Raw genomic sequence first — 27,499 nt, 5'->3', positions numbered from 1 at the left:
CTTGGAGAGGCTCAGGGTGCGCTTGAGTTCATTCCCAGAATCTGCCAGTCTCCCCACGTGCTTGCAAAAAAACATAAATGAATAGTAGGCTCGTCAACCACACCAACCAAGCGCCGTTCCTGATTGGTCAGAAGTTGAGAACGGTACCAGCCAGTGCATCTATATATTTGGTGAGAAAATATCATTCTAAATAGAGTTGTCAGGACCGCTAATTTGTTGTTGTGGTTTACAATTAGAGATTTATTTTCAAAAATGCGATTTCAGTTTAAAAACGCAAATTTACTTCTGCAACTTTTAAGAAAAGGGGACAAGTTGCGGCAGACCGTTCCGATTTCTACTGGCAGTAGTGACTTTAAAAAAGTCTTGGCACCGTGTGAACATAACTCCATCCCGGGCCCCACCAGGTGGCCGGTGGTGGGGAGCCTGCTGGAGATCATAAGGAAAGGAGGACTCCAAAAACAACACACAACACTGGTAAATGTAGTGATGCAGCCGATTAATTCTAGAGTTATCTGTCGGGCTGCAGTATGAATGAATCATTACCGTCTTCAGAAAAGGCTGCGACTAATGCAGTGGGTCAAAACTAAAGTGTTCTTAAAATTAAAATAAAAACTAGTAATTGTAAACAGAAAGTTGACGAGCATTCATTTCACCGCGCTTTTCCCAAGCGTCACTAAGCAAGCTTTTTCTTTAAATAGGTGGAATTTCATAAGAAATTTGGGAAGATTTTTAAGATGAAATTGGGGCCGTTTGAGTCGGTGCACGTTGGGGCTCCGTGCCTGCTGGAGGCTCTTTTCCGCAAAGAAAGCAGCTACCCCCAGCGCTTGGAGATCAAACCATGGAAGGCTTACAGAGACTACAGGAATGAAGCGTATGGATTGCTTATACTGTGAGTACAAGGAAACGGTCGCTGTCAGTGAAGATTGAACTATTTCTTGAAATGAATTCATACACAAATAAACACCAATTTATTTTGTAAAATGAGCAAATATTAATCATAGACATTTTGAATTAGTTTATTTATTACTCCATGGATATTAAACTGTTACCACAAATGAGCGGCAGTTATTGCGAATATGAGCAGTATCATGGAGAATTAGACAAAAGTTAGTATTTTCAGACTGGTACCTGTCAGCTTTAATCAGCCATTTAGAAATCCTCCTTTATTTCCAGTGGCAGGCAGGGCGACCGATGCAATAAACGTGAGCGGCCGTGACTCAGGGCTTTTTTCCCTGTTTTTTATCGTTATCTTGATTTTTAGAGAAGGAAAAGACTGGCAAAGGGTGAGGAGCGTATTTCAAAAAAAGTTGATGAAGCCAACAGAAGTACGAAAACTGGATGGAAAGATGAATGAGGTAAACACACGCGTCACGCACTCTCGCACCCACCGTTTTACACCACAGCCGCAACGCATGTATTCACAATGTTGTCTGCTCCCCGCAAGAGACTCCAGATTTCTAGCCTTGATGTGAATTCGTGCGAAACAAATAACAGAGAACTGTCCAGTTTACGCGGTCCTGCATTACGATATCTTACACAAATATGGTTAAAAAATACACATTTTATTGTTAGCTCTTTGCAGCACGATTTAAAATATTAAAACTCAACATTTTGTGAAGCACACGATATTCCAAAGCACAGTTTTGCTGCCAGCGTAGAGATGCGTTTGTGTATTCAGAGTATTTCTATTGATTCTTGTGACAGTTCTGATTTCGGTGTTTGTTAAAGAGTAAGCATCTCAGTATATTTAACCCTGCATCTCATCAATATTGACCCGTGATGGCAAGGTGCCTCTATATTCTGGATCAAACACCCTGGGGGCGTGCGAGGGGAGCTCCAATTGTTCACTCGAGCCACGGTTATTCGGAGAAGTGCTCAACATTCCGAAGAACTCTCTACTACGGCTGTAGAAAGGGAAATAGATAGAAAACAGGGTTTAATGAACTTGTCCAAAAAAAAGGATAATGGACTCCAGTGAAATATATCGCTGACCGGCTTCAAATATTGTTTGGGGGGAGCGCCTGATGCAGAGGGTTGGGGAGAGGCTTAATTTACAAACTATTGGCCCAAACGCAATAGAGTTGTGTTCCTGCTCAAAGGAAGAAATTCTGCGCCCCTCATTCGACGACCGAAATCTACTTGAAGATCAGACTGACAGAGAGCTAACCAGTTCCAGGAATTCTTACCCGAGCCGCCCTAATCCCGCAATCACCAGTTGGAATCTGTGCTCCTATTCACTTCTCTTTTCTAAATAATTCTCAGGTTCTGAAAGATTTCGTCGGAAGATTAGAGAGGCTTCGCGACGAGACAGGCAAGATTGACGATTTATACCAGGAACTGAACAAATGGTCCTTTGAAAGTAAGTTCTTCAGAAAATGTTACGTTGCAAATGTCTTTGGTCATTGACAATAAGTGAATATTATCATGTTCACCGAATATTTGTTTAGGCAATATATAATTAGAAAATAATAGAGGTAAAATTGGAGTAAGCTAGTTTAGTTATGATTATTTAACGAGTTTAGCTCAATTTCGTTGAAAGAAACTATTTCTAAAAGTTTTAGTTTTGTTGGCAACTGAAACACTTAATAATTATTCCAATGAAGAGCCCAGTTACGCCATTAATCATTACTATTAATGTGACCATTGTTGACTCACAATGGTTTGTTAGGTGTCTCAGCAGAATATCTGGAAATCTGAAACAAAAGGAGAAAATGCTGGAAATACTCAGTGGGTCTGGCAGCGGTTCTGTGGAAAGGGCATCAAGCTGAAACATTCATTGTGTTTTTCTCCCCACAGATGATGTCTGACCTATTGAGTATTTCCAGTGATCTCTGTTTTAATTGCTCAATTCCAGCCATTGTTCCTGGTTGTGAAGGAGACTTTGTGGTTTGCACTTAGGCTACAGATCTCCGCTCTTCAATTGTTACTTATCATTAAGTGCTGCAGAAGCATATTAGACACTTATTTATCATGAAGCTATTATCTGCAACAAGTGGTACAAAAATGTACAAAAGTGAACAGTACGGCATAGCAACAGGCCCTTTGGCACCACTAAACCCATTTACCTGCACATCGTCGATATCCCTCCATTCCCTGCTTGTCCATGTGACATCCTCAGTGCCTCTTAAACATTGCTGTTGTATCTGCTTCCACTAGCGCCCCCAGCAGTGCATTCCAGACACCCACCACTCTCTGTGTAAAAAAACTTGCCTTCCAAATCTCCTTTGAACTTCCCACTCTCACCTTAAAGCTATGCCCTGTAGTACTTGACATTTACACTCTGGGAAAAAGACTTTGACTATACAGTCTACCCTACCTACACCTCTCATAATTTTATTTACTTCTATCAGGTCTCCCCTCAGCCTCCGGCACTCCAGAGAAAACAATCCAAGTTTGTCCAACCTCTCCTTCTAGCTAATTCTCTCTAATCCAGGCAACATCTTGGTGAACCTCTACTGCACCCACAATATTCCTGTAATGCGGCAAGTGGAAATGCACACAAGACTCTAAATGTAGCCTAACCTAAGATTTATATAGCTGCAACATGACTTACCAACATTTATACTTAATGCCCCGACTGATGAAGGCATGCATGCCATATGCTTTCTTTATCACCCTATAAACCTGTGTTGCCACTTTCAGGGAGCAATGGACTTGCACCCCAAGATCCCTCAGTGCATCAATGCTCCTAAGGATCCTGCCATTTACTGTATACATTTCCCCTTGCATTTGACCTCCCAGGGTGCAACACCTCACATTTGACTGGACTAAAGTCCCATATTTCCATAGTCCCATGGATTTCTCGACCCATATTTCCAACTGATCTATATCCTTCTATATCCTTTGCCAGCCTTCCTCTCTATCCATAAATCTGCCAATTTTTGGGTTGTCAGCAAACTTGCTAATCGGCACACCTACATTTTCACCCAACTCAATTATATATATAATAAGCAAAAGAAGTCCCAGCACTGATCTGTGTGGAAGACCAAAGGACACGGATCTCCACTCAGAATAACACCCCTCCACCACTACCCTCTATCTTCTATGCCAAGCCAATTTTGAATCCAATCTACCAAACTAACATGGATCCCATGTGCTTTAATATTCTGGATCAACCCATCATAAGGGATATTGTCACATTCTTTATTAAAGTCCATGTAGACAGCATTCACTGCCCTACCCTCATCAATGATCTTCATTACCTCCTCAAAAAATCAATCAAATTTGTAAGACATGACCTCTGCCACACAAAGCCATGCCGACTATGCATAGTAAGTCCATGCTTTTTCAAATGTGAATAAATCCTATTGCAAAGAATCTTCTCATAATTTCACACCCACTGATGTAAAATTCACTGGCCTATAATTTGCTGGATTATCCCTATTGTCCTTTTAAACAATGAGGCAATATTGGCTATTCTCCAGTCTTCTGGGGCCTTGCCTTTGCCTACAAAGATCTCTGTCAAGGCCCCAAGCATTCTTCTCTCTTGCTTCCCTCAATAACCTGGGATAGATCTCATCAGGCTCTGGGGTCATCCACCTTAATGTTCTTCAAGAGACCCCAAACCTCCTCCTACTTGATAGCAACATGGCCTGGAATATTAACATACCCCTCCCTGATCTCACTATCCTCTATGTCCTTCTCCTTGGTAAATACCGATGTACTCATATAGTACCTTGTCCACTTCCTCTGGCTCCAGGCATAAATTCCCTCCTTTGTCGTTGAGTGGCCCCACCCTTTCTTTGGCTACTCTCTTGTTTTTGATGTATGTATAAAATGTCTTGGTATTTTCCTTAATCCTACTCACCAAGGAAATTTCATGGCCCCTTTTAGGCCTCTTCATTCCCTGTTAAGCTCTTTTTTGCTTCCTTCTCAAGGGCATTGTTCAATTTCAGCATCCAAAACTTTACATATACTTTCTTCATCTTTTTGATAAATGTACAACATCTCTCGTCATCAAATTAATATCTTCCCTCCATTGGTTATTGATTCTCTCTACATACTCAGGATTACCCATTGCATTATCTATTCCATGGAAGTGATGATCTCACAACCTCTATCTTTATTAGTCTGTGATCAACCAATGAAAATTTTGTGGGATAACTGGTAGAAATGCAAGAGGGATATTATTTTTAAATAACTTACCCTTCCCATGGTTGCCAGGCTTTCTAGGAAAGCAGCTGACCTTTGTTCAGTACTCCACCCCAAAGATCTGAAAAAAATATTGCTTAAAATAAGTAACTATGTACTTTTAAATGTTTAATCCACTGCCCCACCCTCATCATTCAGTCTTCAAATACATCCTGTTGACTGAGCCAGTAGCCACCCACTAATTAACCATCTGTCAAACATTACTAACTTCTTCAATTAAAATGCTTTACCTCCCCTCACACAGATAACACCATCACAAATTTGTGCTCCCAACTCAAAGCTTGTTCACATTGGAAACTATTCATCCTTTATAGTCACAACCCATTTCAAGAGCTATCAGTGGTGAATGATAGGGGAAATGACATTACTGAAGCTGTAACCACTAGCAAGGCTGGAGTGAAAGGGTCTAGATACTAAATCCTTCTCTCTTTTTTCACTTCTTCTTAATCCCACTATCTCCTCTGCTTTAGAATCTACAGGTTGTATAACACATTCTTACTCTCTCCCCTTACTATAATCCAACTATTTTTATCTTTTTCATTTCACAAGATCACAAGATCAAGGGAGCAGAAGTAGGCCATTCAGCCCATTGAGTCTGCTCCAAAGAAAAGGGGAAAAAGAAAAAAGAAATGAGAAATGGGGGGGGGGGGGCAGGTAAATGTTCTCAAAAACTAAAGCCTTGCTAGTCAGCAGAGGAAGAGGAAGAAATCGTGGAAGATGATGAAACACCATTATTTGAGCCCACAATAGCAGCAAACATTTCTGAAGGTTGATATTTAGCGTATTTTATAGGCTAAATACGCTAAAGGAAGGGTCTACTTGTGTAAAAGAGCTATCTCAGAAGATGGCTTATTCTTCTGTAGATGAGTTCATTGGATCAGACTACAGAAGAACATTTGTTTGCTGTGAACGGTCAAATATTTGATGGACTGGAAAGCCTGCCAGAAACCTTGTGCACACATAAGGGAGCATGGGGGAGCCCTGCACTAAATTGGCATGAAGCTTTGTGCAGGGCTTAGAAGCAATTCTTTCCAGCCTGGAGCCAATAGTCACATCTAGTATCAAACTTGCGGAAGCCACCCCGATATAGCGACAGATAAAGAATGACACAAACTCCATTGGAGTTAATAATGGTTCCAGTGAAGAGTCCAGTCACGTCATTTAATCATTTACTATTGATGAGACCATTGTTGACGTATAAGGTTTTTTAGGTGTGTCGGCAGAATGTCAAATGGCTTGCTGAATTCAAGAGCAAAATACTGCAGATGCCAGAACTCTGAAGAAAAAGAGAAAATGCTAGAAATACTCAGCAGGTTTGGCAGCTGTTCTGTGGAGAGGGAATCAACTGGAAACATTAATTCTGCTTCTCTCCCCACAGGCACTGCCTGACCTATTGAGTATTTACTGCAAGCTTTATTTTAATTGCTTAATTCCAGCCTTTCCTGTTGGCTGTGACAGAGAGTTTGTGCTTTAATCTCCACTCTTCAATTGTTAGCTGTCACCAAGTGCTGCATAAGCACATTAACTATTTATTTATCATGAAGCTTTAAATACATCTGCTACCAATGGTCCAAAAATGTTTCAAGTTATTATGTTCCCTCCATTTGTTGTTGATTCACTGTACAAACCCAGGATTACCCATTGCATTATCTGCTTTTTGGAAGTGATGATCTCACAAACTTTATCTTTATTAGTCTGTGATCAGCTAATGAAAATTGTGTAGGATAACTGGCAGGAATGCGAGAGAGAGATTATTTTAAAATATCCTCCCAACATCCCCTCCCTGTGGTTGCCAAGTTTTCTAGGAAAGCAGTTAACCTCTGTTCAGTACTCCACCTCAAATGTCTGAAAGGACCTATTGCTTAAAATAATTAACTATATACTATTAAATACTCTTCATACTTCCAAGGCACCTTTTGTTTTCCATAGGTTAGAAGCAATATATATCAATATTAACAATTTTTCGGCAAATAAATATTTTTGATCTTTCTTCAATCATTGAAATACTAAAGATGTAAAAGGTACAATATAATTTCATGAATTATGTATTTGTCAGTGCATCTGAGAATTATGTATTTGTCAATGCATCTGAGACTTGTATTATGCACTTATCAACGACTTTCTAATTATAGCAATTTGCTTGGTGCTGTACAATAAACGATTTGGTCTTCTGGAACAAAATGTGGGTGAAGAATCTTTGAACTTCATTCAGGCTATTAAAATTGTAAGTCATTGCAGTAAATAATTTTAATCTTGCTCGCTAATTTACATTAAAATAAAAATAAAAAAGCTTTATTTCTGTAAAACAATCAGTTTAACAAAGTAACATATTCACATTACTAATATAAATTGCTACAGGAACCTGCAACATAATTATTATTAGAATAAGATGTAAGATATTAATTTATTAGTCACATGTACATCAAAACGCACAGTGAAATGCATCTTTTTGCATTACTGAGAATGTGCTGGGGGTAGCCTGCAAGTGTCGCCGCTCTTCTGGTGCCAACATAGCATGCCCACAGCTCCTAACTTGTACATCCTTGAAATGTGGGAGGAAGCCAGAGCACCCGGAGGAAACCCACGCAGACACAGGGAGAACGTACAAACTCCTTACAGAAAGCAGCGGGAATTGAACCTGGGTCACCAGCAGTAACATAGTAAAGAAGAAAAATCAATGATGAAAATCTAAGTAAAACTCATGTTATGTGGCAAATGTTTGTCAAAGTCCCAATGAAAAGTCTGCACTTGAAACGTTTACCATCTTTTCTTTTCATTGTTGTTGATTGACCTGTTGTGTAGTTCTTGCATACTCAGTTTTAATCAAATTTATTAGATGTAATAGTGCAATAGAGATTCATAATGGATTTTAAAAGTGATTGTATATTGATGGACTGAACCTTTGTTGACCTGAAACATTTGACTGAAAAAGAATATATATGTTTAATTATGGGCATAATTTGATATAAATAAATAATGGATTTTAGAAATACAAACAACCAATTTAAAACAGAGCCTACAATACAACATTCTTAATAGTCCTTGTAAAGGTAGCGGTGAGCCACCTATTCGATCATCGCAGTACTTTTGATAAAGGTACCACCTGCAGTGCTGTTGGGTAGGGAGATCTAGAATTTGTCCACACAATGCAGGAGAAGTCCAGTCTAGCTGAATGCTGTCCAATCAGTCTACCCTCAGTGATCAGAAAAGTGATGGAAGATGTTGCTGTGGCAACACCTCTCCAATAACCTGCTGATTGATGCACAAGTTTGAGTTTTGCCAGGATTACTCACCTCCAGAACGTATTGCCTCATTGGGCTAAGTATGGACCAAAGAACTGAATTCCAATGTAAGGTGTCTACTGATTATTTCAAAGCAGTTTTATTTGCTGAGTGTGGCATCAAGGAGCTCTGGTAAAATTGTCAATGGACATCAATGGGAAAGCAGTCCAATGGCAGAAGGATGACTGTGATTATTGGAGGTCAGTCCTCCCAGTTTTAGGACAACCCTGTGGTACTGCCTCAGGGCAGTATCCTAGGCTGAAGCATCTTCAGCTGTTTCATCAATGATCTTTCTTCTACCGAATATTGAAAGGCCTGGATAGAGTGGACATGGAGAGGATGTTTCCAGTAGTGGGAGAGTCTAGGACCAGAGGGCAGAGCCTCAGAATAGAAGGACATCCCTTCAGAACAGAGATGAGGAGGGTGGTGAATCTGTGGAATTCATTGCCACAGATAGGTGTGGAAGCCAAGTCATTGGATAGATTTAAAGCGTAGGTTGATAGGTTTTTGATTAGTAAGGGTGTCAAAGGTTACAGGGAGAATGGAGGAGAATGGGGTTGAGAGGGAAAAATAAATCAGCCATGATCAAATGGCGGAGTAGACTCAAAAGCCGAATGGCCTAATTCTGTTCCTATGTCCTATGGTCTATCAAAGTCAGAAATAGGGGTGTCCATTGATGATTGTGCAAGGCTCAATTCCATTTACAACTCCTTCACATTCAGGCAGATCGAGACAAAATTTAGGCATGACCTCACGAAAGGCAAGTAACCTTTATGCCACAAAAGTCCTGGGCACTATCCATCTCCAACTTACCATTGCCTACTCTTCCACCATCAACATCCTTAGAATCAACTTTGACCAGAAACTCAATTGGACAAACCATATAAGTACTTGTAGCTACAAGAAAAAGTCATAGGCTGTGAAGCCTCTGGCAAGTGACTTGCTTTCTGATACTCTAAGTTTTTCCACCAGCCACAAGGACAAGTCAAGAATGTGATGGAATAGTCTCCATTTGTGAGATAAGTACAGCTCCAACAATACTCAAAAAACTTGATCTCATTTAGGAAATCCAGATCATTTGTCTAGCACCCCATCCACCACCCTAAAGATTCACTCCTTTCCACCACTAAGCTGCAGTGTACATCGTCCACAGTTACTTGACTCGGTAATGCTGATAGCATCTCCATAGAACCATAGAACAATACAGCACAATACAGGCCCTTCGGCCCACCATGTTGTGCCGCCCTTCAAACCACACCTAAGACTATCTAACCTCTTCCTCTCACATATCCCTCTATCTTAAATTCCTCCATATGCTTATCTAACAATCTCTTGAACTTGTCCAATATATCAGCCTCCACCACCACCCCAGGCAGCGCATTCCATGCACCAACCACTCTCTGGGTGAAAAACCTCCCTCTGACATCTCCCTTGAACTTCCCACCCATTACCTTAAAGCCATGTCCTCTTGTTTTGAGCATTGGTGCCCTGGGAAAGAGGCGCTGGCTGCCCACTCTATCTATTCCTCTCAATATCTTGTATACCTCTATCATGTCTCCCCTCATCCTCCTTCTCTCCAATGAGAACAGCCCTAGCTCCTTTAGTCTCTCCTCATAATCCATACTCTCTAGTCCAGGCAGCATCCTGGTAAATCTCCTCTGCACCCTTTCCAACGCCTCCACATCCTTCCTATAATGAGGCGACCAGAATCTCCCAAACCCATGACCTCTATCACCAAGGTCCAGGGCTTAAGATGCATAGGAACATCACCACTTGCATGTCTCCTCCAAGTTGCAGACTATTCTGACCTGGAAATATATTGCCCTTCCTTCATCATTGCAGAGTCTAAATCCTGGAACTTCCTGCTCAGCAGCTTTGTGAAAGTACCTTTGATAAAAGGATTGCAGCAATTCAAGTTCGTGGCTCACCACCAACTTCCTAAGGGCATTTAGGGACGGGCAATAAAGGTTGGCATTGGAATTTATTCACTGTATGTAATTTGTCTTTCCCTTAACCCTCTACGTATCTTAGATGATGAATACATTTGGTAAAATGATGGTGACTCCAGTTGCACTTCATAGGAGCTTTAATACGAAGACTTGGAAGGACCATACAGAAGCTTGGGATAATATATTCAGAACAGGTATATACCCAATTAAAAATACCTATGGAGAAGTATTTTTTGTGGAAATGATATTTACATTAATGTTCTGGAAGACTAATGTTTTAAACCTGGAATTTATATCACCCTTCAAATGAAAATCTTTGAGCATCTATGAGTAGCTAAAGTCACAATTTCAAAAAAATGTTATGGAGGTCTTGACTCTCAACTTCCAGTGAATTTGAAATATTAGAAATAGAAGGGATTACAATGATGTTTTACCTCTGGAATTTTAGTTCAAATCTTAACATAGATTGGGTGAAACACCCTCACTCTGCACTCCCAGGAGCATCATCCTACAGAGAACATTAGAAAGTTTGAAGCAGCTCAGTCTATTGTTGGTGACCTTATTGAAGATGGGAGGACAATTTTCACATTTAAGATGCTGTCAGGAATTATTTCTGACAGCAATTATGACTTGGCTTCCTCACTTCTTCTCATTTTACAAACCAGTTGCCGTACATCATTCTATCTTAATCCCTACCCCCCAACCCCACGCCACCAAACCTCATGCACATTCCCGATCACCCCTTCTTTACCTCAAGCACATTCCCAATCGCCCCACTACTGACTACACATGCATTCCCTTCCTGACCTCAAGTACCATGTTGTCTGGAGTCCAGGTAAACCAATGACTGAAGGTGACTCGCACCTCCTTTGACATGGATTAGAATTTTAAAGTAACCATGTTAAAACAGAAAACCTGTTCATGTCTGCCCTGTTTTTTTCCCCTACATGTGTTCCTTGGTACAAGCCTATTCCCTAAAACTTGTTCTCACAGCTATTCAATCTTCCATTTTATCTAGTATCTATCTATCTTAATAATTAATGTACTCAGCCACAATGAGGAATTGGTCACTTCAGTGGCTATAAAAAAGGTGAGTAATTCAAATGCTGCAAGTTTGGATGTTCAAATGCCACAATGGTAAAATGCAAATCAATAAATGGGACTAAAAAGTTATGCAACAGCAACACTGCTCCAATAAGGCCCCAATTCAATTGACATCCTAATAAAACAATTTGCTGATCTTCTGACACACATGCTTCTTTAAATTGCTTTCCTTCTTCTGTTGGCTCTCTCAGTGCAGAATTAGGATGATAGAATAGAGACATAGAATTGTTACGGCATAGAAGGAGACCTTTGGGTCCATTGGGTCAATGTTGGCTGCTGGTACAGAAATACCATCAGTCTCTTTTCCTTGTTCTTTCCCCATGGCACTCTAAATTATTATTCCTTCAGTCTCTGTCCAATTCCTCTTAGAAGACAATGATTGGCTTTCTTCCCAGCAACCTTCTGAGCAGTGAATTGTGGATCCTAATTAATCTGATAAAAAAGGCTTTTCCTCCCAGTGCTTTGGGCACTTGTCCGACATTTTAAACTTTTATGCCCTGGTCCTTGAACTGCTTGCCAATGGGGACAACTTCCCTTTATCTACCTTATCTAAAGCAGGCATGACCTTTTACATCTCCATTTTGTGTGCATCAATCTGTGCAGCTTACTCTAAACTGTCCACATCCAGAAATCAATCCCTGTTATTGTGCATGGAAGTGCAATTGGTGTGGCTGAAATGCACACATTTCTTGTGGGAATACCACCAAGACTAACCTCCCTGCATTTTTTTCTGTTTTAATGGCTCTCTTTTGATATTTGAAGTCCTGCTGGATGTCTGTTTTGAATAGTTACTTGTCCATGGTGTCATGGCCATGATTGACATTCAGTCCTGTACTTCATCTAAAGCTAATGATTCCAACTGCATTTTCTGTGGCCTTATCCTCCCTTTGCAGCATACTTCGATAACCTGTACATCTGCAAACCAAGCCCACTACCATCTCTACTCTACTTAAAAACTTAATATTTTAAAATGTATATCCTTTCCCTATTTTTACTTTAAAAATGTATTGCTTACATTTCTTGACCATAAAATGCACCTGTTCACTTTCTGGCTCCACCTTCAGTCATTGTTACAATCATAATCCTTGTCACAATTGGTCATAACCTCAAATACATCTCAATAATTATCATATTGTTTTTGCAATTGCAAAGTTTGGATTATTTGTCTGAGTATAATGAATGAACATGACCTCAAAATAAACTGGGTGGAACACTCCATCATATTTTTAGTCTAAGGAATTTAATTTTACAAATTTTTCAAGATCTATTTATATTTAACTAATTTACATTGCTAAAACACCCAAGAAACATTATCTAATAAAACAGTTTGATTTTAGGGTCCTATGTCCTTGTGCTGCTTTGTTTTGTACATGGTTATCTTTGCCTGTCTATGATGTGATGTTTTACACAGTGGTTTTCTAGAATCCACACTACAGCATTTTTCTTACTTCGTTTCTATTATTTCTGAAGACATCACATTAACTAAGCTTAAGTTTCATTAGTTTGCTATTTCCGTGTTAAAAATAGCTTAAGCATGTCAATGAAGATGAAATACTTTCAATATGTCTAGTGAAAGATATTAATCCCTCAAAGTATATTTGTTTTGCTTCCTAGGTAAACAACCGACTGTGTTCATGTTCATGGCTTACACTTCTCTCATGTGAATTATGTAAAAATGTGCTTGTCTGAGCCCCTAAAACCAACCTCCTTTGCCCAGCAGCACCCCATCCCAATCACAGTTCCAAATTTGGCCACACCCCCTTCATGCCTCAGACTCCAGCACACAAACTCATGTCCAAAAACCTCCAACTCTACCAACTGACTACATGCTTCACACCTTCAATCCTCAACCCCTGACTCCATGCCTACTTGACCTTCCTCTTCTAGTAAGCATAGAATTTTGTTGCTGGGACACTTCCCAACCATTGCAGATCCCTCTCCCACCTTTCTCTCGATGGAAGTATTTCTAGCCTAAAATATTTGTGTCAGTTGGACGTAAGACAAAGTGGTCTATAAAATCCTGTCATCTGACTTTTTAATAAACTAAATCAGTTTCTATTATTCTATCAAATGATTAAAATAATCTTCAAAGTACAAGAAATACAATATGTTATCAAAGAATCAAATTATTAGTGTCCAATTTAATAGCTTTTTACATTACTGTATTTTTAGGTTATCATGCATTTTATTCAGTTCAGAAAGAGAAATTTAGAGTCACCTACGTCACGTGGTTAATGCTGAACCTTGTGCCATTTCTCTGGAATGGCATGCACTAGGACCAGTCATCAGATTTGCACTAATAAACTGAATGACCTGGAACAGGGCATTGGAGCTAAGTGTTTATAATAGCCTAAGGTCAACAGGAGGCATTGGCTGGGGTCACTGAACTGACAGGGATATGCGGCTCTTGTTACGCACACGGCTGATTCATTCGAGGCACTATTGACTGACACACCTACTTTCCTGTTTCAGTAGTGAAAACAGCTGAAGCAGATTAGTGAAGATAAAACATTTTCAACATGACTAGCTGCAGATATTAACCCTTGTTAAGTCCACTTGTTTTGCTTTCCAAGTAAACAGGTTGTGGTCTCATTCCTTGTCTGGTTCTTTTATGTAAATGCTGCAAGAATGATATGACGAAATTATAACTATGATTTCTGAAACAGTAAATCTGGCGAAGGCTTGTAGCACGTGGAAGCCTACCAGAATCTAAATAGTATCAGAAAAGCCAACAAAATGCCCAAAAATGCTTATTGCTCAAGATTACCTCATATTGTAAGCTTTTGACTTACAGGAGCAGAAATTCGTAGTAGCTTTGTTACTCGTAGTGGCTTTTTTACTGTATTGGAAGAATAAAACATAAAGTCCAGAAGGGAATATTAAAATATTGATGGAACAGAACTGGTCATGCATTTTCTGGGTGAAAGGGTCCTGGGACTTGATCCCAGACATATTTTAAAAAAACATTTATATTAAAATGATGCTCAATCAAGAATTTACTTTTTATATATATTTCACATTTAAATGATTTTAAATCAAAAAGAAATACAAAGTGATATTTGTATTTTCAAAACACGTTGTATTTTCCTGAAATTTAACTCCATTGTTACATTTTCATATCCGAGTCCTTTTGCCTCAGTTCACAGTCACAGTATTCCTTTTCAATGTTCACATTTTTTCAGAGAAATTTTCCTCTTTCACACTTGGCAGGCCACACTGCCCAGCTGCATGGCCCAGCCCAGCCCCTTGTCTACCTCTTCCCTCTCAGTTCAACAACACCTCTTCTCACTTGCACCAACACCTTACCCCAATGCCAGGCATCATTGCATCATTTGTCGAATGAGGAACAGAATGACTACAAGAATGAGTGCATTTCAGGTTGAGGGCCCTTTGTAAGAGCTGGGAACAGATCTTCCATCTGAAATGCAAACTCGGCTTCTCTTCACAGATGCTGTCTGACTGCTGAGTGTTTCAAGCATTTTCTGTTTTTATTTCAGATTTCTAGTATCTGTGCTGTTTTGATTTTCATTCACTTGCTAGGAGGGATGGAAGAGGCTGGTATGAAGATGTGGAGACTGGGGGTAGATCACAGAGGCAGACATGAAGATGTGGAGACTGGGGGTAGATCACAGAGGCAGACATGAAGATGTGGAGACTGGGGGTAGATCACAGAGGCAGACATGAAGATGTGGAGACTGGGGGTAGATCACAGAGGCAGTCATGAAGATGTGGAGACTGGGGGTAGATCAGAGAGGCAGACATGAAGATATGGAGCTGGGGTGGGCTCAAGAAGGTTGGCATGAAGATGTTGGGGGTGAGGATGCTTGGCAGTAAAGAGGAGAGGGACCATAGCTCAGGGGACAACTAAGAGTTTGGGTTGTTTGGGAGTGATCCATTGTGGGATGGGAAGGTTGGCCAGAGATCCTAGGTAGGTTTCTTACTTACCAACTAGTTTCCCAGGTGGGTGCTGTGCATTGCTCTGATAGTGCACCCCCCCCCCCCACCTCACCCCCTGCCCCCAATAAGGGCTTTCCAGGCAAGTTTTCCTGCCACATGGAGTGATGATATCATGTGTGAGCCTGATGTGCAAGTCATGTTGAATTGCCAGGGTAACACATGACAGGAAGTGCCTGGATGAATTTCAAGAGCAACTAATTTTGATTCAGAAGTAATAGCAAAAGCAATTTACTTATGATTCAATTGATTCAGTTGTACATTAATAGACAAAAAATTAACCACAGTACAATCAAAATTCTAGGCAGGATGAAGGCCATTTAGCCCAGCAGCTGTACAACGATGTGTCTGCTGCACAGCAGCCTCCTCTAACTCTACTTAATCTAAACCTTGCAGAATTATTTTCAGTTCCTTATTCCTCTCATATTAATCTAAATTTTCCTTAAAGTGCACCAACATTAGAGAGAAAGAGAGAGAAACAAACAAACAAATGGACGTGTAAAAGCTGTGAAATGCAGGCCAGAGCTGTCATTGAGATGTGAAACCAAAGGCAGGATGCTGGAAATGCCCAGTAGATCAAGCAGAGTATGTGGAGGGAAAAAAAAGTGGAGTTAACATTAAGCATGGATAACTTTGCACCAGAACTGGCCAGTTCTAATACAAACAGAGAAAGTAAATTCTCTGAAATTGTACATTGGCCCTTGTTGGGACAGTGCAGAAAGCCACTGTGGGAGTGGAATAGAAAACTAAATTGAGAAGCAACTGGAAAATCAGTGTCGCTCCTGCGAATTGAATGAAGATGCTCCAGAAAGCAGTCACCAGTCTGTGTTTGGTTTCTCCAATGTAGAGGAGACCACATGGTGAGCCCCAAATGCAATGCTCTGGATTGGAAGATGTGCAAGTGAAATGCTACTTCCCCTGAAAGGACTGTTTGGATTCCTGGATAGAGGCCAGTTCTGCTGTAAGGTTATTCATAGAGTCATAGAGTCACAGAGTAATACAGCATGGAATCAGGCCCTTTGGCCCAACAGGTCCATGCTGACCACAGCGTCCTCCCTGCTAGTCCCAGTTTCCCGTGTTCAGCCCATAACCCTCCAAGCCCCTCCCCTCCATGTACCTATCCAAATGCCTCTTAAACGTTGCAATTGTACCCGCCTCAACTACTTCCTCTGGCAGCTCATTCCAGGTACTCACTGTCTTCTGTGTAAAGAAGTTAACTCTCAGGTCTCTGTTAAATCTTTCCTTCTTATCTTGTATCTGTGCCCTCTAGTTATGGACTCCCCAACCCTGGGGAAAAGACTATGACCGTTCACCTTATCCATACCCCTCATGATTTTATAAACTTCTGTGAGGTCACCCCTCATTCTCCTATGCTCCAAGGAATGAAGATCCAGCGTGGCCAACCTCTCCCTATAATTCAGGCCCCCTAGTCCAGACAGCATCCTCGTAAATCTCTTCTGCACACTCTCCAGCTCGACAATATCTTTCCTATAACAGGGTGGCCAAAACTGAACACAATACTCCAAATGTGGCCTCACTAATGACTTATATAACTGCAACATAATGTCCCTACTCCTAAACTCAATGCCCTGACTGATGAAGGCCAGCATGCTAAACACCTTCTTCACCACCCTGACTACTTGTGCAACTGCTTTCAGTGAATTGTGCTCTTGTACTCCCAGGTCCCTCTGTTCCACAACACTCGTCAGTGCCCTGCCATTCACTGTACAAGTCCTGCCCTGATTTGACTGTCCAAAATGCATCACCTCACATTGATCTAAGTTGAAGTCCATTTGCCCTTCCTCAGCCGATCTCCCAAACGGAGCAAGATCTCTTTGCAATTCATTGTAACCTGCTTCACTATCAACAAGTCCCCCTAATTTAGTATCATCACCAAACTTGCTAATTGTGCCATGTACATTCATAACCAAATCATTTACATAGATAATGAATAACAGAGGTCCAACGCTGACCCCGGGGCACCCCACTTGTCAGGGGTCTCCAGTCAGAGAATTGACCTTCAACCATCACCCTCAGCTTCCTATCATCGAGCCAATTCCGAATCCACCTTGCTAGCTCCCTCTGAATCCCATGCAACCTAACCTTTCAGATCAACCTGCCATGTGGGACCTTGTCAAAGGCCTTCCTAAAGTCCATATAGACAACATCCACTGCACTATCTTCATCTATCCCCTTAATTACCTCTTCAAAAAACTCCAAAAGATTCATCAAACATAACTTCCCATGCACAAAACCATGCTGACTATTCCTGATCAGACCTTGACTATCCAAGTGATGGTAGATCTTGTCCCTCAGGATTCCCTCCAGTAACTTCCCTACAACTGAAGTCAGGCTCACCAGCCTGTAATTCTCTGGCCTGTCCTTGCTACCCTTCTTGAACAAAGGAACGATATTAGCCACCCTCCCATTTTCTGGAACTTTGCCAGTGGTCAATGACAAAGCAAATATCTCTACAAGGGCCTCAGTGATTTCTTCCCTGGCCTCCCACAAGGTCCAGGGGTGTACTTGGTCAGGCCCTGGGGATTTTCCCACCTTAATGTGCTTCAAGGCTGCAAATACCTCCTTCCTTGTAATATGCACATGATCCAAGACTTAACTACTATTACCCTTATTTCTCTGGCATCCATGATATTTTTCCTTAGTAAACACAGAAGAGAAATAGACATTAAAAATCTCAGCCATCTCCTGCAGCTCCACACAGAGGCGGCCCTGATGGCTGTTAAGATGACCTAGTCTTTCCCTGGTCACCCTTTTACTGTTAATATAACTGAAGTATCTCTTGGGTTTATCTTTAACCCTGCCTGCCAAATCCATCTCATACCCTCTTGATTTCCCTCTTAAACCTGGTCTTAAACTTCTTATATTCATCAAGGGATTTATTTGTACCCAGTTACCCAAACACAATGTACGCTTCCTTCTTTTTCCTGACCAGAGTCTCAATATGTCTCATCAGCCAGGGTTTCCTAAACTTGGTATATCTACCCTTCACCCTATCAGGAACATGCTGTCCCTGGACTCTTGATATGACCCTTTTAAAAGCCTCATCTGCAATATTAACTCAGTTCTTTTTTTTCTCTCCAAATACACTGCTCGTGCATTTCCAGCATTCTGCCTTTTGCTTCAACTCTCAGCAACGGCTCTCATCTGCATTTTACAGCTTTAACATTTGCTTGATTTTTCGCTCTTTCTAAATGCCTTCATTAATGTCAACTACATAGCTCTGTAAACAGTGGAATCACCTCTGCAGCCCTGGCTTTACCCTTTAAGAGATATTCCTTCATCCTATCCATCTCTACCCCACCATTTCTGCAACTAACAGCCAACTTGTTTTCTTGCTTTCCCAGTTCCAATAGACCTTGATCTGAAACATTAACTCAATTTCTCTTTCCAGAGATGCTGCCTGCCCAACTTAGTCTTTCCAGCAATTTTTCAGATTTCAAACATTTGGTTTTTTGTGATGTACATTTAAAAAGCACTTGGACATGTACTTGAAATGTCATGACCTGTAGGGCTATAGACATGAAGCTAGGAAGTGGAAAAGCTCTTTTTCAACTGGTACAAATGCACAAAATAGCTTCTTTCTGCAATGCAAATTTTTGGTTTTAAGGATAATGCCACATCAAATTTGATGGTCTCAACGAAAATGTCTGACAGTATCTGAAGTCAATCAGAAACAGCATTTATGCCTAAAGATTACTCCTCAAATAATAATCTGTTTATTTAGCTATTTTGTTTTCTTGGAGGTATATTTGTAATTTATGCTTTCTCTGTACATTATTTTGCAGCAAAATGTCACATTGATGGAAGACTGAACAGAGACTCATCCTGCCCTGCCAATGACTTCCTTTCAGACATCTACAATGACAGTGAACTATCAAGAAAAGAGCTGTACGCTGCCATCACTGAGCTCCAGGTTGGAGGAGTAGAGACGGTAATATGCTGACTGAAATCCATATGCCGCTTTTGAGAATGAAAGATTTAGCTCAGAACTAAAATGAGAGAAAGCACTTAGTTACAATTACTAAGTATCATCCTGACCTAGTGGTAGCTTTCACAATTTGGAGTCAGAACATGCTCTTTCCCAAGCCCTGAACCCACAACCTAAGCATGACCATTTAAGGTGGGGTAAAGACCATATCGTTGAAGGTTACTTGAAAACTGTTATCTTGACTGGACATCCATCACTTTGCCTGCGCATTTTCATGGTAACATTAAATCAATGATCTGCCAATGCCAACTGATTATATATTCATCTTATTGAGGAAGTTGTGTTATGAGAAATCTGGCAGCTTCTCCATGAAGCTACACAAACAGGGTAAGTAGGAATTAGTTAGTGTCTGAGAGGGGCAGAGTGCATGGAGGAATCAGCAGTGATAGGACATCTTTTGTGAGCAAGGATGACCAGTCATGTTTGACTGAAACCTTGAAAGTGAAAGCACAACACAATTTTTCTAGCCCACCTTCTAATTCTACCTTTATGGTATTCTGAATAGTCTGAAAAGCAAAAAAAAATCAGATGTTAGAAATCTGAAATAAAAGCAGAAAATGCTCAGCAAGTCAGGCAGCATCTATAGGGAGAGAAACTAGTTTAATGTATCTTATCAATGATGCTTCATGATGATATTTCATGATAGTACTGGAACTGAATTGATTGAACCATCAACATATGTCTCTATCTGACAGCTTTCATTGTAAGTATGTGAGAGTACATGGGGCAACTATTACTTCTTACAGTTCAAACATCTACTGAATTGTTAAATATATTTTTGTGTAGGTCTTCAAAGTGGAATTGGTACTTTTTGTTGTATTGTGAACAATTGTGCTGGGAATTTATGTTACAAATCAATCCCGTTTCAGTAATTTGTTTGAGTGCTGGACATAGCAACAATCGCTGAAATATCATATGACAGTTTGAATGTGTTCACTATCCATCACTTTGTAACTTGAAATGACATTGAGGTCAACAGCAATTAGCTTCACTTTGTAGAGCGACTCTGCTTTAGCTCCAGCGACCTGTCCATCTTTATGAGGTTAACTCATGAATTGAAGGTAAACAAACTAAAGATCTCAGACCTAGACAGATTTAAGTATTAAGTGTCAACCAGATTCTGATTTTGATGTAACAAATCCTACAATAATATAGGAAAAGTAAATTCATCAAACTAATTTTATATAGGATCTGACTTCAATATAACATGTGTAATGTACCTTTAAGAACTGAGTACACCATGTGGTACAACTTTTGACACCTTGATGTACCAGATCCTGCCTTCAATAAAGGATATTTAATTGATAACTCTGTTATTTGATTATGCAAGCAGCAACACAAAAGAGCTTGCAGATATTGTATTAACAATAAAATTGTTAATGATTTAGTGATAGTTAGTATGGAAGACAGCTCCTTTAGATTTCAAAGATATGTAGAGTATCCCCAAGCTTTTATCAATCCATATAACCATGATTAACCATTTTGTGAAGAAGATAGAAAGTGGCTCTCACATATCTAATGCCTCTCATAAAACAAGTCATTTTGTTAAAATAGAAGAAATGATCTCCTTATAAATGTTGTAACTAGCAAGAATTAATTAGGTGAATTCAAATGAATGTGAAGTCTGCTGAAGAAAATTAACACTCTCTACTTCCTGTTATATTGCAGACTGCCAACTCTTTGCTATGGGCCATCTTCAATATCTCTCGCAATGCCAAAGTGCAAGAAAAACTTAATGAGGAACTGTTGCGTGTGCTGCCTGAAAAACAGACCCCAACTGCAGAAGATATTAAGAAAATGCCCTACCTGAAGGCTTGCCTGAAGGAGTCTATGAGGTTTGTTTGACTTAATATCTTTGTACTTAATTGTTTTGAACTTCCTGTTGAAATTTTCAATGTCAAATCATTTTTTGAATTGTTTGTTATGCATTATATCCCAGTCAAGAATCTCTTACCATTAGCAACTGGTAGGGAAAACACACAGAGCTTCTTTCCTCAATCTAGTGAGCAGTCCCTTTTTAATCTGGTTTAAGACTGAGAACTTCACAGAATTGTGAATGGAAACAATCCGATAATATAGTTTACCATTTTAGATCACCTACAATAAATTACATCATTGTATTTCAGAACTGGTAGATATTCAGTTTATAAAAATGCAACATTTTGTGAATTATATTTGAATTGAAAATCTTGGTTTTAGTAAAGTATGAAATGAAATTGATTTTGCTATTATTGTACTTTCGGTTATAATCATTTTTGTCCAATTTTTAACGGAACAACTAAAGAAATTTAATATCTTTATCACAATACACTCTTGACACCTTAATCTTTACTCCAAATAATTTATTGCATAAATTAAAATTTAACAATAGCTTTTAAGTTTTGAGATTTTAGCAGTCTTGGTAAATATACAGATGTAACTAAACACCTCAGTAAAATGATTACTTACACACCAAATATTTGTTTAGAATTACTCCTTCTGTGCCCTTTACAAGTCGGACCTTGGATGAAGAAACAATCCTTGGTGACTATTTGCTGCCTAAGGGAGTAAGTATCCGACAAAATACAAACCAAAGAATACAACATAACTTCAGTTAGCCTTGATCTTGCCACAATACTAAATTATTGATTGTTCAATATTTTTCAATATATTATTACAGTAAGTGATGAAAGGCAGAATCTGATCACACGCCCCCATTTTCCTGATCTGCCTGCCCCAATCAGCCATTGATACCACTATCACGACTTTAATCTGCACATAGACTGGCCAAACCAATTCAGCAACAATACTGAGGAAAAAGAATTCCTGAAGTATGCGCGAGATGGCTTTTTGGATCAATATATTGAGCAGACAATTAGAGAGTGAGCTATTCTAGATTAGCTATTGTGCAATGAGAAAGGTTAGTTAATCATCTTGTATGCAGGATGGGCAATGGCTAACATTTAAGGAATGAATGTAGGAATAACATCTATTATACACTCCCACTGGGTATAAAAATACAAAAATAAAAGGAACCATGGCTGACAAAAGAAGTTAAGGACAGTATTAGACAAAAGGGCAGTCAAATAAGATTACCTGACAAAGTAGCAGACTTGGGGACTGGGAGCAGATTAAAATTCAGCAAGGGAGGACAAAAAAAGTGTATAAGAGAATGAGAATAAGCACAGGAAACATTAAAGTGGATTGTAAATGCTTTTACAAGTGTGTAAAAAGAATATTTGTGAAACCAAGTGTAGGTCCCGACAGTCAAAAACAGACCATTGATAATGGAGAATAGAGCAATTAAGCAAATACTTTGTTCTGTCTTCACAGAAGAAGATGCAAGTAATCTTATAGAAATGTTAGGGAATGAAGAATCTAATGAAGGTGGAGGTGAGGAGGAACTGAAGAAAATGAGCAAGAAAATAGTGCTGGAGAACTTAATGGCTTTGAAAACTGTTTAACCCCGAGGACTTGATAATTGCATCCTTAAGTACTAAAGGGCCTAGTTGTGGAAGTGGTGAATGTGTTAGTTATCATATTCCAAAATACGATAAATATGGAAGAGTTCCTGCATATTGGAGGGTGACAAATGTAACCCCACTATTTAATAAAAGATGGAGAGAGAAAACATGAAACTACAGACCGATTAGCCTAACAGCAGTGAGATAATGCTAGAGGCTATTACAAAACAGGACACTTAGAAAAACTGAATGGGATTAAGCAAGTCAATATGGATTTATGAAAGAGAAATTATCTTTGACAAACTGGATTTTCTTGAGGATGTAACTGGTTGAATAGATACGAGAGAACTAGGAGATGTGGTGTACTTCAATTTTCAGAAAGCTTTTGATAAGGTCCCACATAAAAGATTAGTATGCACAAAATATTTGTATTTTTGGATTGGTGAGGATTGAAAATTGGTTGACAAATAAGAAACAGGTAATATGAATTAATTGGCCTTTTCCAGAATGGCAGGCAAAAACTAGTTGGACACTGCAGTGATGGCTGCTTAGGCCTCAGTTATTCATAATATATATATCAAAGATTTGGATCAGCAAACCATATGCAGTATTCAAAGGTTTCTGACGACACCAGACTGGATGGGATTATGAATCGTGAGCAAGAGGCAAAGAGAAATGGTATTAGATTGGGAAGTGTTGTTCCACAAAGAGACTTGGGTATCCTTGTATGATGGTCACTGAAGCAAAGCATTAAGAAGGCAAATGGCATGTTGATTTTCACACCAAGAGGATTTATGTACAGAAGCATAGACATCTTACTGCAATTATACAGGGACTTGCTTGGAGTATTGTGTGTAATTTTGGTCACCTTATCTAAAAGAAACTTGCCATAGAGGGAATGCAACAGAGGTTTGATTCCTGGGATGGCAAGTCTGCTCTACGAGGAGAGGTGAAGCTGACTAGGTTTGTATTCACTAGACCTTGGAAAAATGAGGTGGGTGGGGGGGAATCTAATTGAAATTTACAAAATTCTGACAGGGGCAGAGAAACTGCATGTTTCCCTTGGCTGTGGTGTCTATAACCAGGGGTCACAGTCTTACATTACAGGGCAAGAGATTTAGGACTGAGATGGGCAGCAATTTCTTCTGAGAGAGTGGTGAACCTGGGGAATTCACCACCACGGAGGGCTGTGGAGACCAAGTCACCGAGTATACTTAAGAAGGAGATAGTTCAATTTCTTGACACAGAATATATGAGAGAGAGCAGGATTATGGTATTGAGACAGATGATCAACTACGATTGCATTGAATGGCAGGGCAGGGTCAAAGGGCCAAAAGAGCCTACTCCTGCTACAATTGTCTATATTTCCCTGTTTTATTCACTCCCCTAACCTGGTTCTGATGCTCCCACCCACAGAGGCCCAGTTAGACACGTGGACATATTGTACACCCTTTGTGAATCAATAGAACCACATTTCAGAAAGAGAGAAAGCACAACTGCTACTATATAACAATTTAGTACCACTGATAGTGGATGATGGGTGAACTTCCAGGCATATTTATGTTTAATGTCATGGAATTGAGAGTCTAAAAGGCTATTCATTGCTTTTCAGAATAATTGTATATCAAAAGTAAGAGAAAGGTGCCCATTCTTTTTCTTACAGACTATTTTAATAATAAGCTATCATGCATTAGGGTGGAATGAAGAATATTTTGATGAAGGGATGCAGTTCAAACCTGAGCGCTGGCTGCAGGATACGGATAAAATCAATCCCTTTGCTCATGTGCCGTTTGGTGTTGGAAAAAGGATGTGTATTGGCCGGCGGCTGGCAGAGTTGCAGCTGCAGTTGGCCCTCTGCTGGGTAAGTTGTGTGTGCTGAGCATTGACATTGTATCAGCTTTTGCTTACATGCAACAAATGGCCATGGGCACGGCCTTCTCATATTTGGAATATTTTTCACTGCAGTTGGTACAAAGGTACAAAATAGTGCCAACCGATGAAGATGCTGTGGAAACACTGAATTCTGGGATAATGGTGCCAAATCGTGAGATCCCTGTTGCATTCCACAACCGTTAAAAGGTACACTCACAATTGTTTTCAATTTTATATTCAATAACTTCCTTTTGTGTTTCCCCTCTTTCTCTCTGTGCCTTGTGAATCAATCCCATACACTCCTCGCTATGTGTTGTGAACCAAACTCTTACAACGATGTCTGAGAAATGTGAACCATTCCCAGACACTTCTGTCCATGCATTGTGAAGAAATCCCTCAGAATCTTTTCTGTGTATTGTGAACTGAGTACTTTCACTCCTCTATGTGCATTGTGACCAATCTCCGACACTCTTGCGTATTGTGAAGCAATCCTTTTCAGACCAATACATGTTCTGTGAACCAATCCACTCCCTTCTTTTCAGTGTATTGTGAATTATTTTCTTTGAAACCAATATGTGTATTGTGAACCAAGTTCTTATACTCCTTTCTTTGTAGTGAACCAATTCCTGGCACACCTGTGTGTGTGTTGTGAACCCAGCCCTTACACCCTTCAGAGGATTGTGAACCAATCCCTTCCTCTCTTTTCTGTGTATTGTGACCCAAGTCATTATACTCCTCTCTGTGTAATGAACCAATTCCTGACATACCTCTCCATGTAAACTGATCAAATCCCTTACACTCCTCTGTGTATTCTGAGCCAATTTATTATATTCCTTTTTGTGCATTGTGAGTCAATACATAATATCCCTGTCTGTGTTTTGCCAACCAATCCCTGATCCTCTTGTCTATGTATTGTAAATCAATACAAGACACTCTTGTCTGTGTGTTGTAAACCAGCCCCTGGCTGTCCTGAAAATTAGGAACCAGTCCCTGAGACACCTCTTTGTGTGTTCTGAAACAATCCACCATACTGCTTCTGAACTTGCTGCAGGAAGTATAAGGGTGATACAATTTAACTTATGTTTTACATTTTATTTCTCCTCTTCTCTGCTCAGTCTTTCCAAAATGGGATCAGAAAACCACTGGAGATAACTTTTTTTTATCATTAGTGAAGTGAATGTGATGGACAAATTACCCCCGGCATCCTTTACATTTTACCTTATAACCTAACTACATGACTGAGTATTTCATCATCTCCTCTTACATCTTGAGACTTACCATCAAATTTTATATAATAACATCTCCATGAAATGTTATGATATTTTCTCTGCATTTAGAGGCACTATATGAATGAAAACTATTGTTGTAAATATACAAGTCAGATCTTCACCCCCTACCTCATCAGCCACGATCTCAGTCAATGGTGGAACAGTCTCAAAAGGTCCTTCACATGTTTCCATGTTTGCAAAGGACAGGTGATCTGGTTACAGTTCAGTGTGTGAGGAATGCAGATGAAAACCAACACCCTCAATTCAATCCTGTAAACACATCTTAGTATTTTTTTAAAAATTTAAAAAAAAAATTTATTTACAGCATTGTAACAGGCCCTTCCGGCCCATTGAGTCCGCGCCGCGCATTTTAAACCCAACTTACCTACCCCTACGTCTTTGCAATGTGGGAGGAAACCGGAGCACCCGGAGGAAACCCACGCAGACACAGGAGAATGTACAAACTCCTTACAGACAGTGACGGGAATCGAACACCGATCGCTGGCGCTGTAATGCCGCCCCTACTGGTATTCTGGTACAATAACTCAAGTTGGAGACACGAGAGACTTCAGATGCTAGAAATCTGGAGCTAAACACCGGAGGAACTCACCGGGTCAAGCAACATCTATGGATGGAAATTGGCAGACAACATTTTGGGTCGAGACCCTTCATCTGGGCTGGAAAGAAAGGGGGGAGATAGCTAGTGTAAAAAGGTGGGGGGGAAGGGGTGGACCAAGAGCTGGCGGGTGATAGGTGGATCCAGGTGAGGGGGGGTGATAAGCAAATGATGGATGGAGGAGAGTGGGAGTGATGTCAGAAGCAAGGAGATGATTGGTAGAAGTGACAAATGACTGAAGAGGATGCAATCTGACAGGAGAGGCTGGTGGAGCAATGGAATAAAGGGAGGGAGGTGGGGAGGGAGGAAGCCAGTGGGAGGAATGTGTGGGTGATAGGCAGTTGAAGAGGGTGGGGAGAGGAAAGACAGAGGGTGGTGTGTGCCTGTTGGGTCAGGAGAGAGAGAGAGAGAGACAAGAAAAAAAGGGGGGGAAAGGGACAGAAGGGAGCGGTTACAGAAAGTATTTGATGTTCATGCCGTGAGGTTGGAGACTGCCCAAGCAGAATATGAGGTGTTGTTCCTCTGATTTGTGTTTATCCTAGACCTGGCAGTGGTGCTGGTGTGGGAATGAGAAGTAGAAATAAAATGGTTGGCCACCAGGAGATCCAGGCTGGCACGGCAGATGGAACCAAAGTTCTCAGGGAAGCGATCCTCCCCCTCCCCCCCCCCCCAACTCTGTGTTGGGCCTCACTGATGTAGAGGGCCACCGAGGGATTCACCTGTGAAAGACTGCCTCACCTGGAAGAGCTATTTAAGGCCCTGGATGGTGATGAGGGAGGAGGTGTAGGGGCAGGTGTTACACTCGGCATGGTTACAGGGACGAGTGCCCGGGGAGGGAGGGGGATTGGTGGG

General features: G+C 40.4%; 1 protein-coding gene and 1 long non-coding RNA gene across 2 annotated transcripts in view; one reads left to right on the top strand and one right to left on the bottom strand.

Annotated features, from left to right (window-relative positions):
- The first annotated feature begins 217 nt into the window (after positions 1-217).
- LOC127578850 (1,25-dihydroxyvitamin D(3) 24-hydroxylase, mitochondrial) overlaps positions 218-27,499 on the top strand; it is a 29,658-nt gene continuing 2,376 nt past the window's right edge. Inside the window, exons 1-11 of the mRNA XM_052031370.1 lie at positions 218-474; positions 699-889; positions 1,262-1,355; positions 2,263-2,359; positions 7,284-7,375; positions 10,464-10,575; positions 19,246-19,391; positions 21,117-21,283; positions 21,916-21,994; positions 24,555-24,752; positions 24,857-24,970. Coding sequence (XP_051887330.1) covers positions 253-474; positions 699-889; positions 1,262-1,355; positions 2,263-2,359; positions 7,284-7,375; positions 10,464-10,575; positions 19,246-19,391; positions 21,117-21,283; positions 21,916-21,994; positions 24,555-24,752; positions 24,857-24,967 — 1,509 coding nt within the window. The 5' untranslated portion in view covers positions 218-252 and the 3' untranslated portion in view covers positions 24,968-24,970. The remainder of the gene's footprint in view (positions 475-698; positions 890-1,261; positions 1,356-2,262; positions 2,360-7,283; positions 7,376-10,463; positions 10,576-19,245; positions 19,392-21,116; positions 21,284-21,915; positions 21,995-24,554; positions 24,753-24,856; positions 24,971-27,499) is intronic.
- LOC127578851 (uncharacterized) overlaps positions 1,457-27,499 on the bottom strand; it is a 34,468-nt gene continuing 8,425 nt past the window's right edge. Inside the window, exons 3-4 of the long non-coding RNA XR_007957581.1 lie at positions 5,146-5,212; positions 1,457-1,904 (exon numbers count right to left, since the gene is read on the bottom strand). This is a non-coding gene — a long non-coding RNA (uncharacterized LOC127578851). The remainder of the gene's footprint in view (positions 1,905-5,145; positions 5,213-27,499) is intronic.

The sequence above is a fragment of the Pristis pectinata genome, chromosome 16 (assembly GCF_009764475.1).
Source record: "Pristis pectinata isolate sPriPec2 chromosome 16, sPriPec2.1.pri, whole genome shotgun sequence".
Taxonomy (NCBI): Eukaryota; Metazoa; Chordata; class Chondrichthyes; order Rhinopristiformes; family Pristidae; genus Pristis; species Pristis pectinata.
The sequence above is the reverse complement of the archived record's forward strand: the minus strand, read 5'-3'. Positions and strand labels throughout refer to the sequence as shown.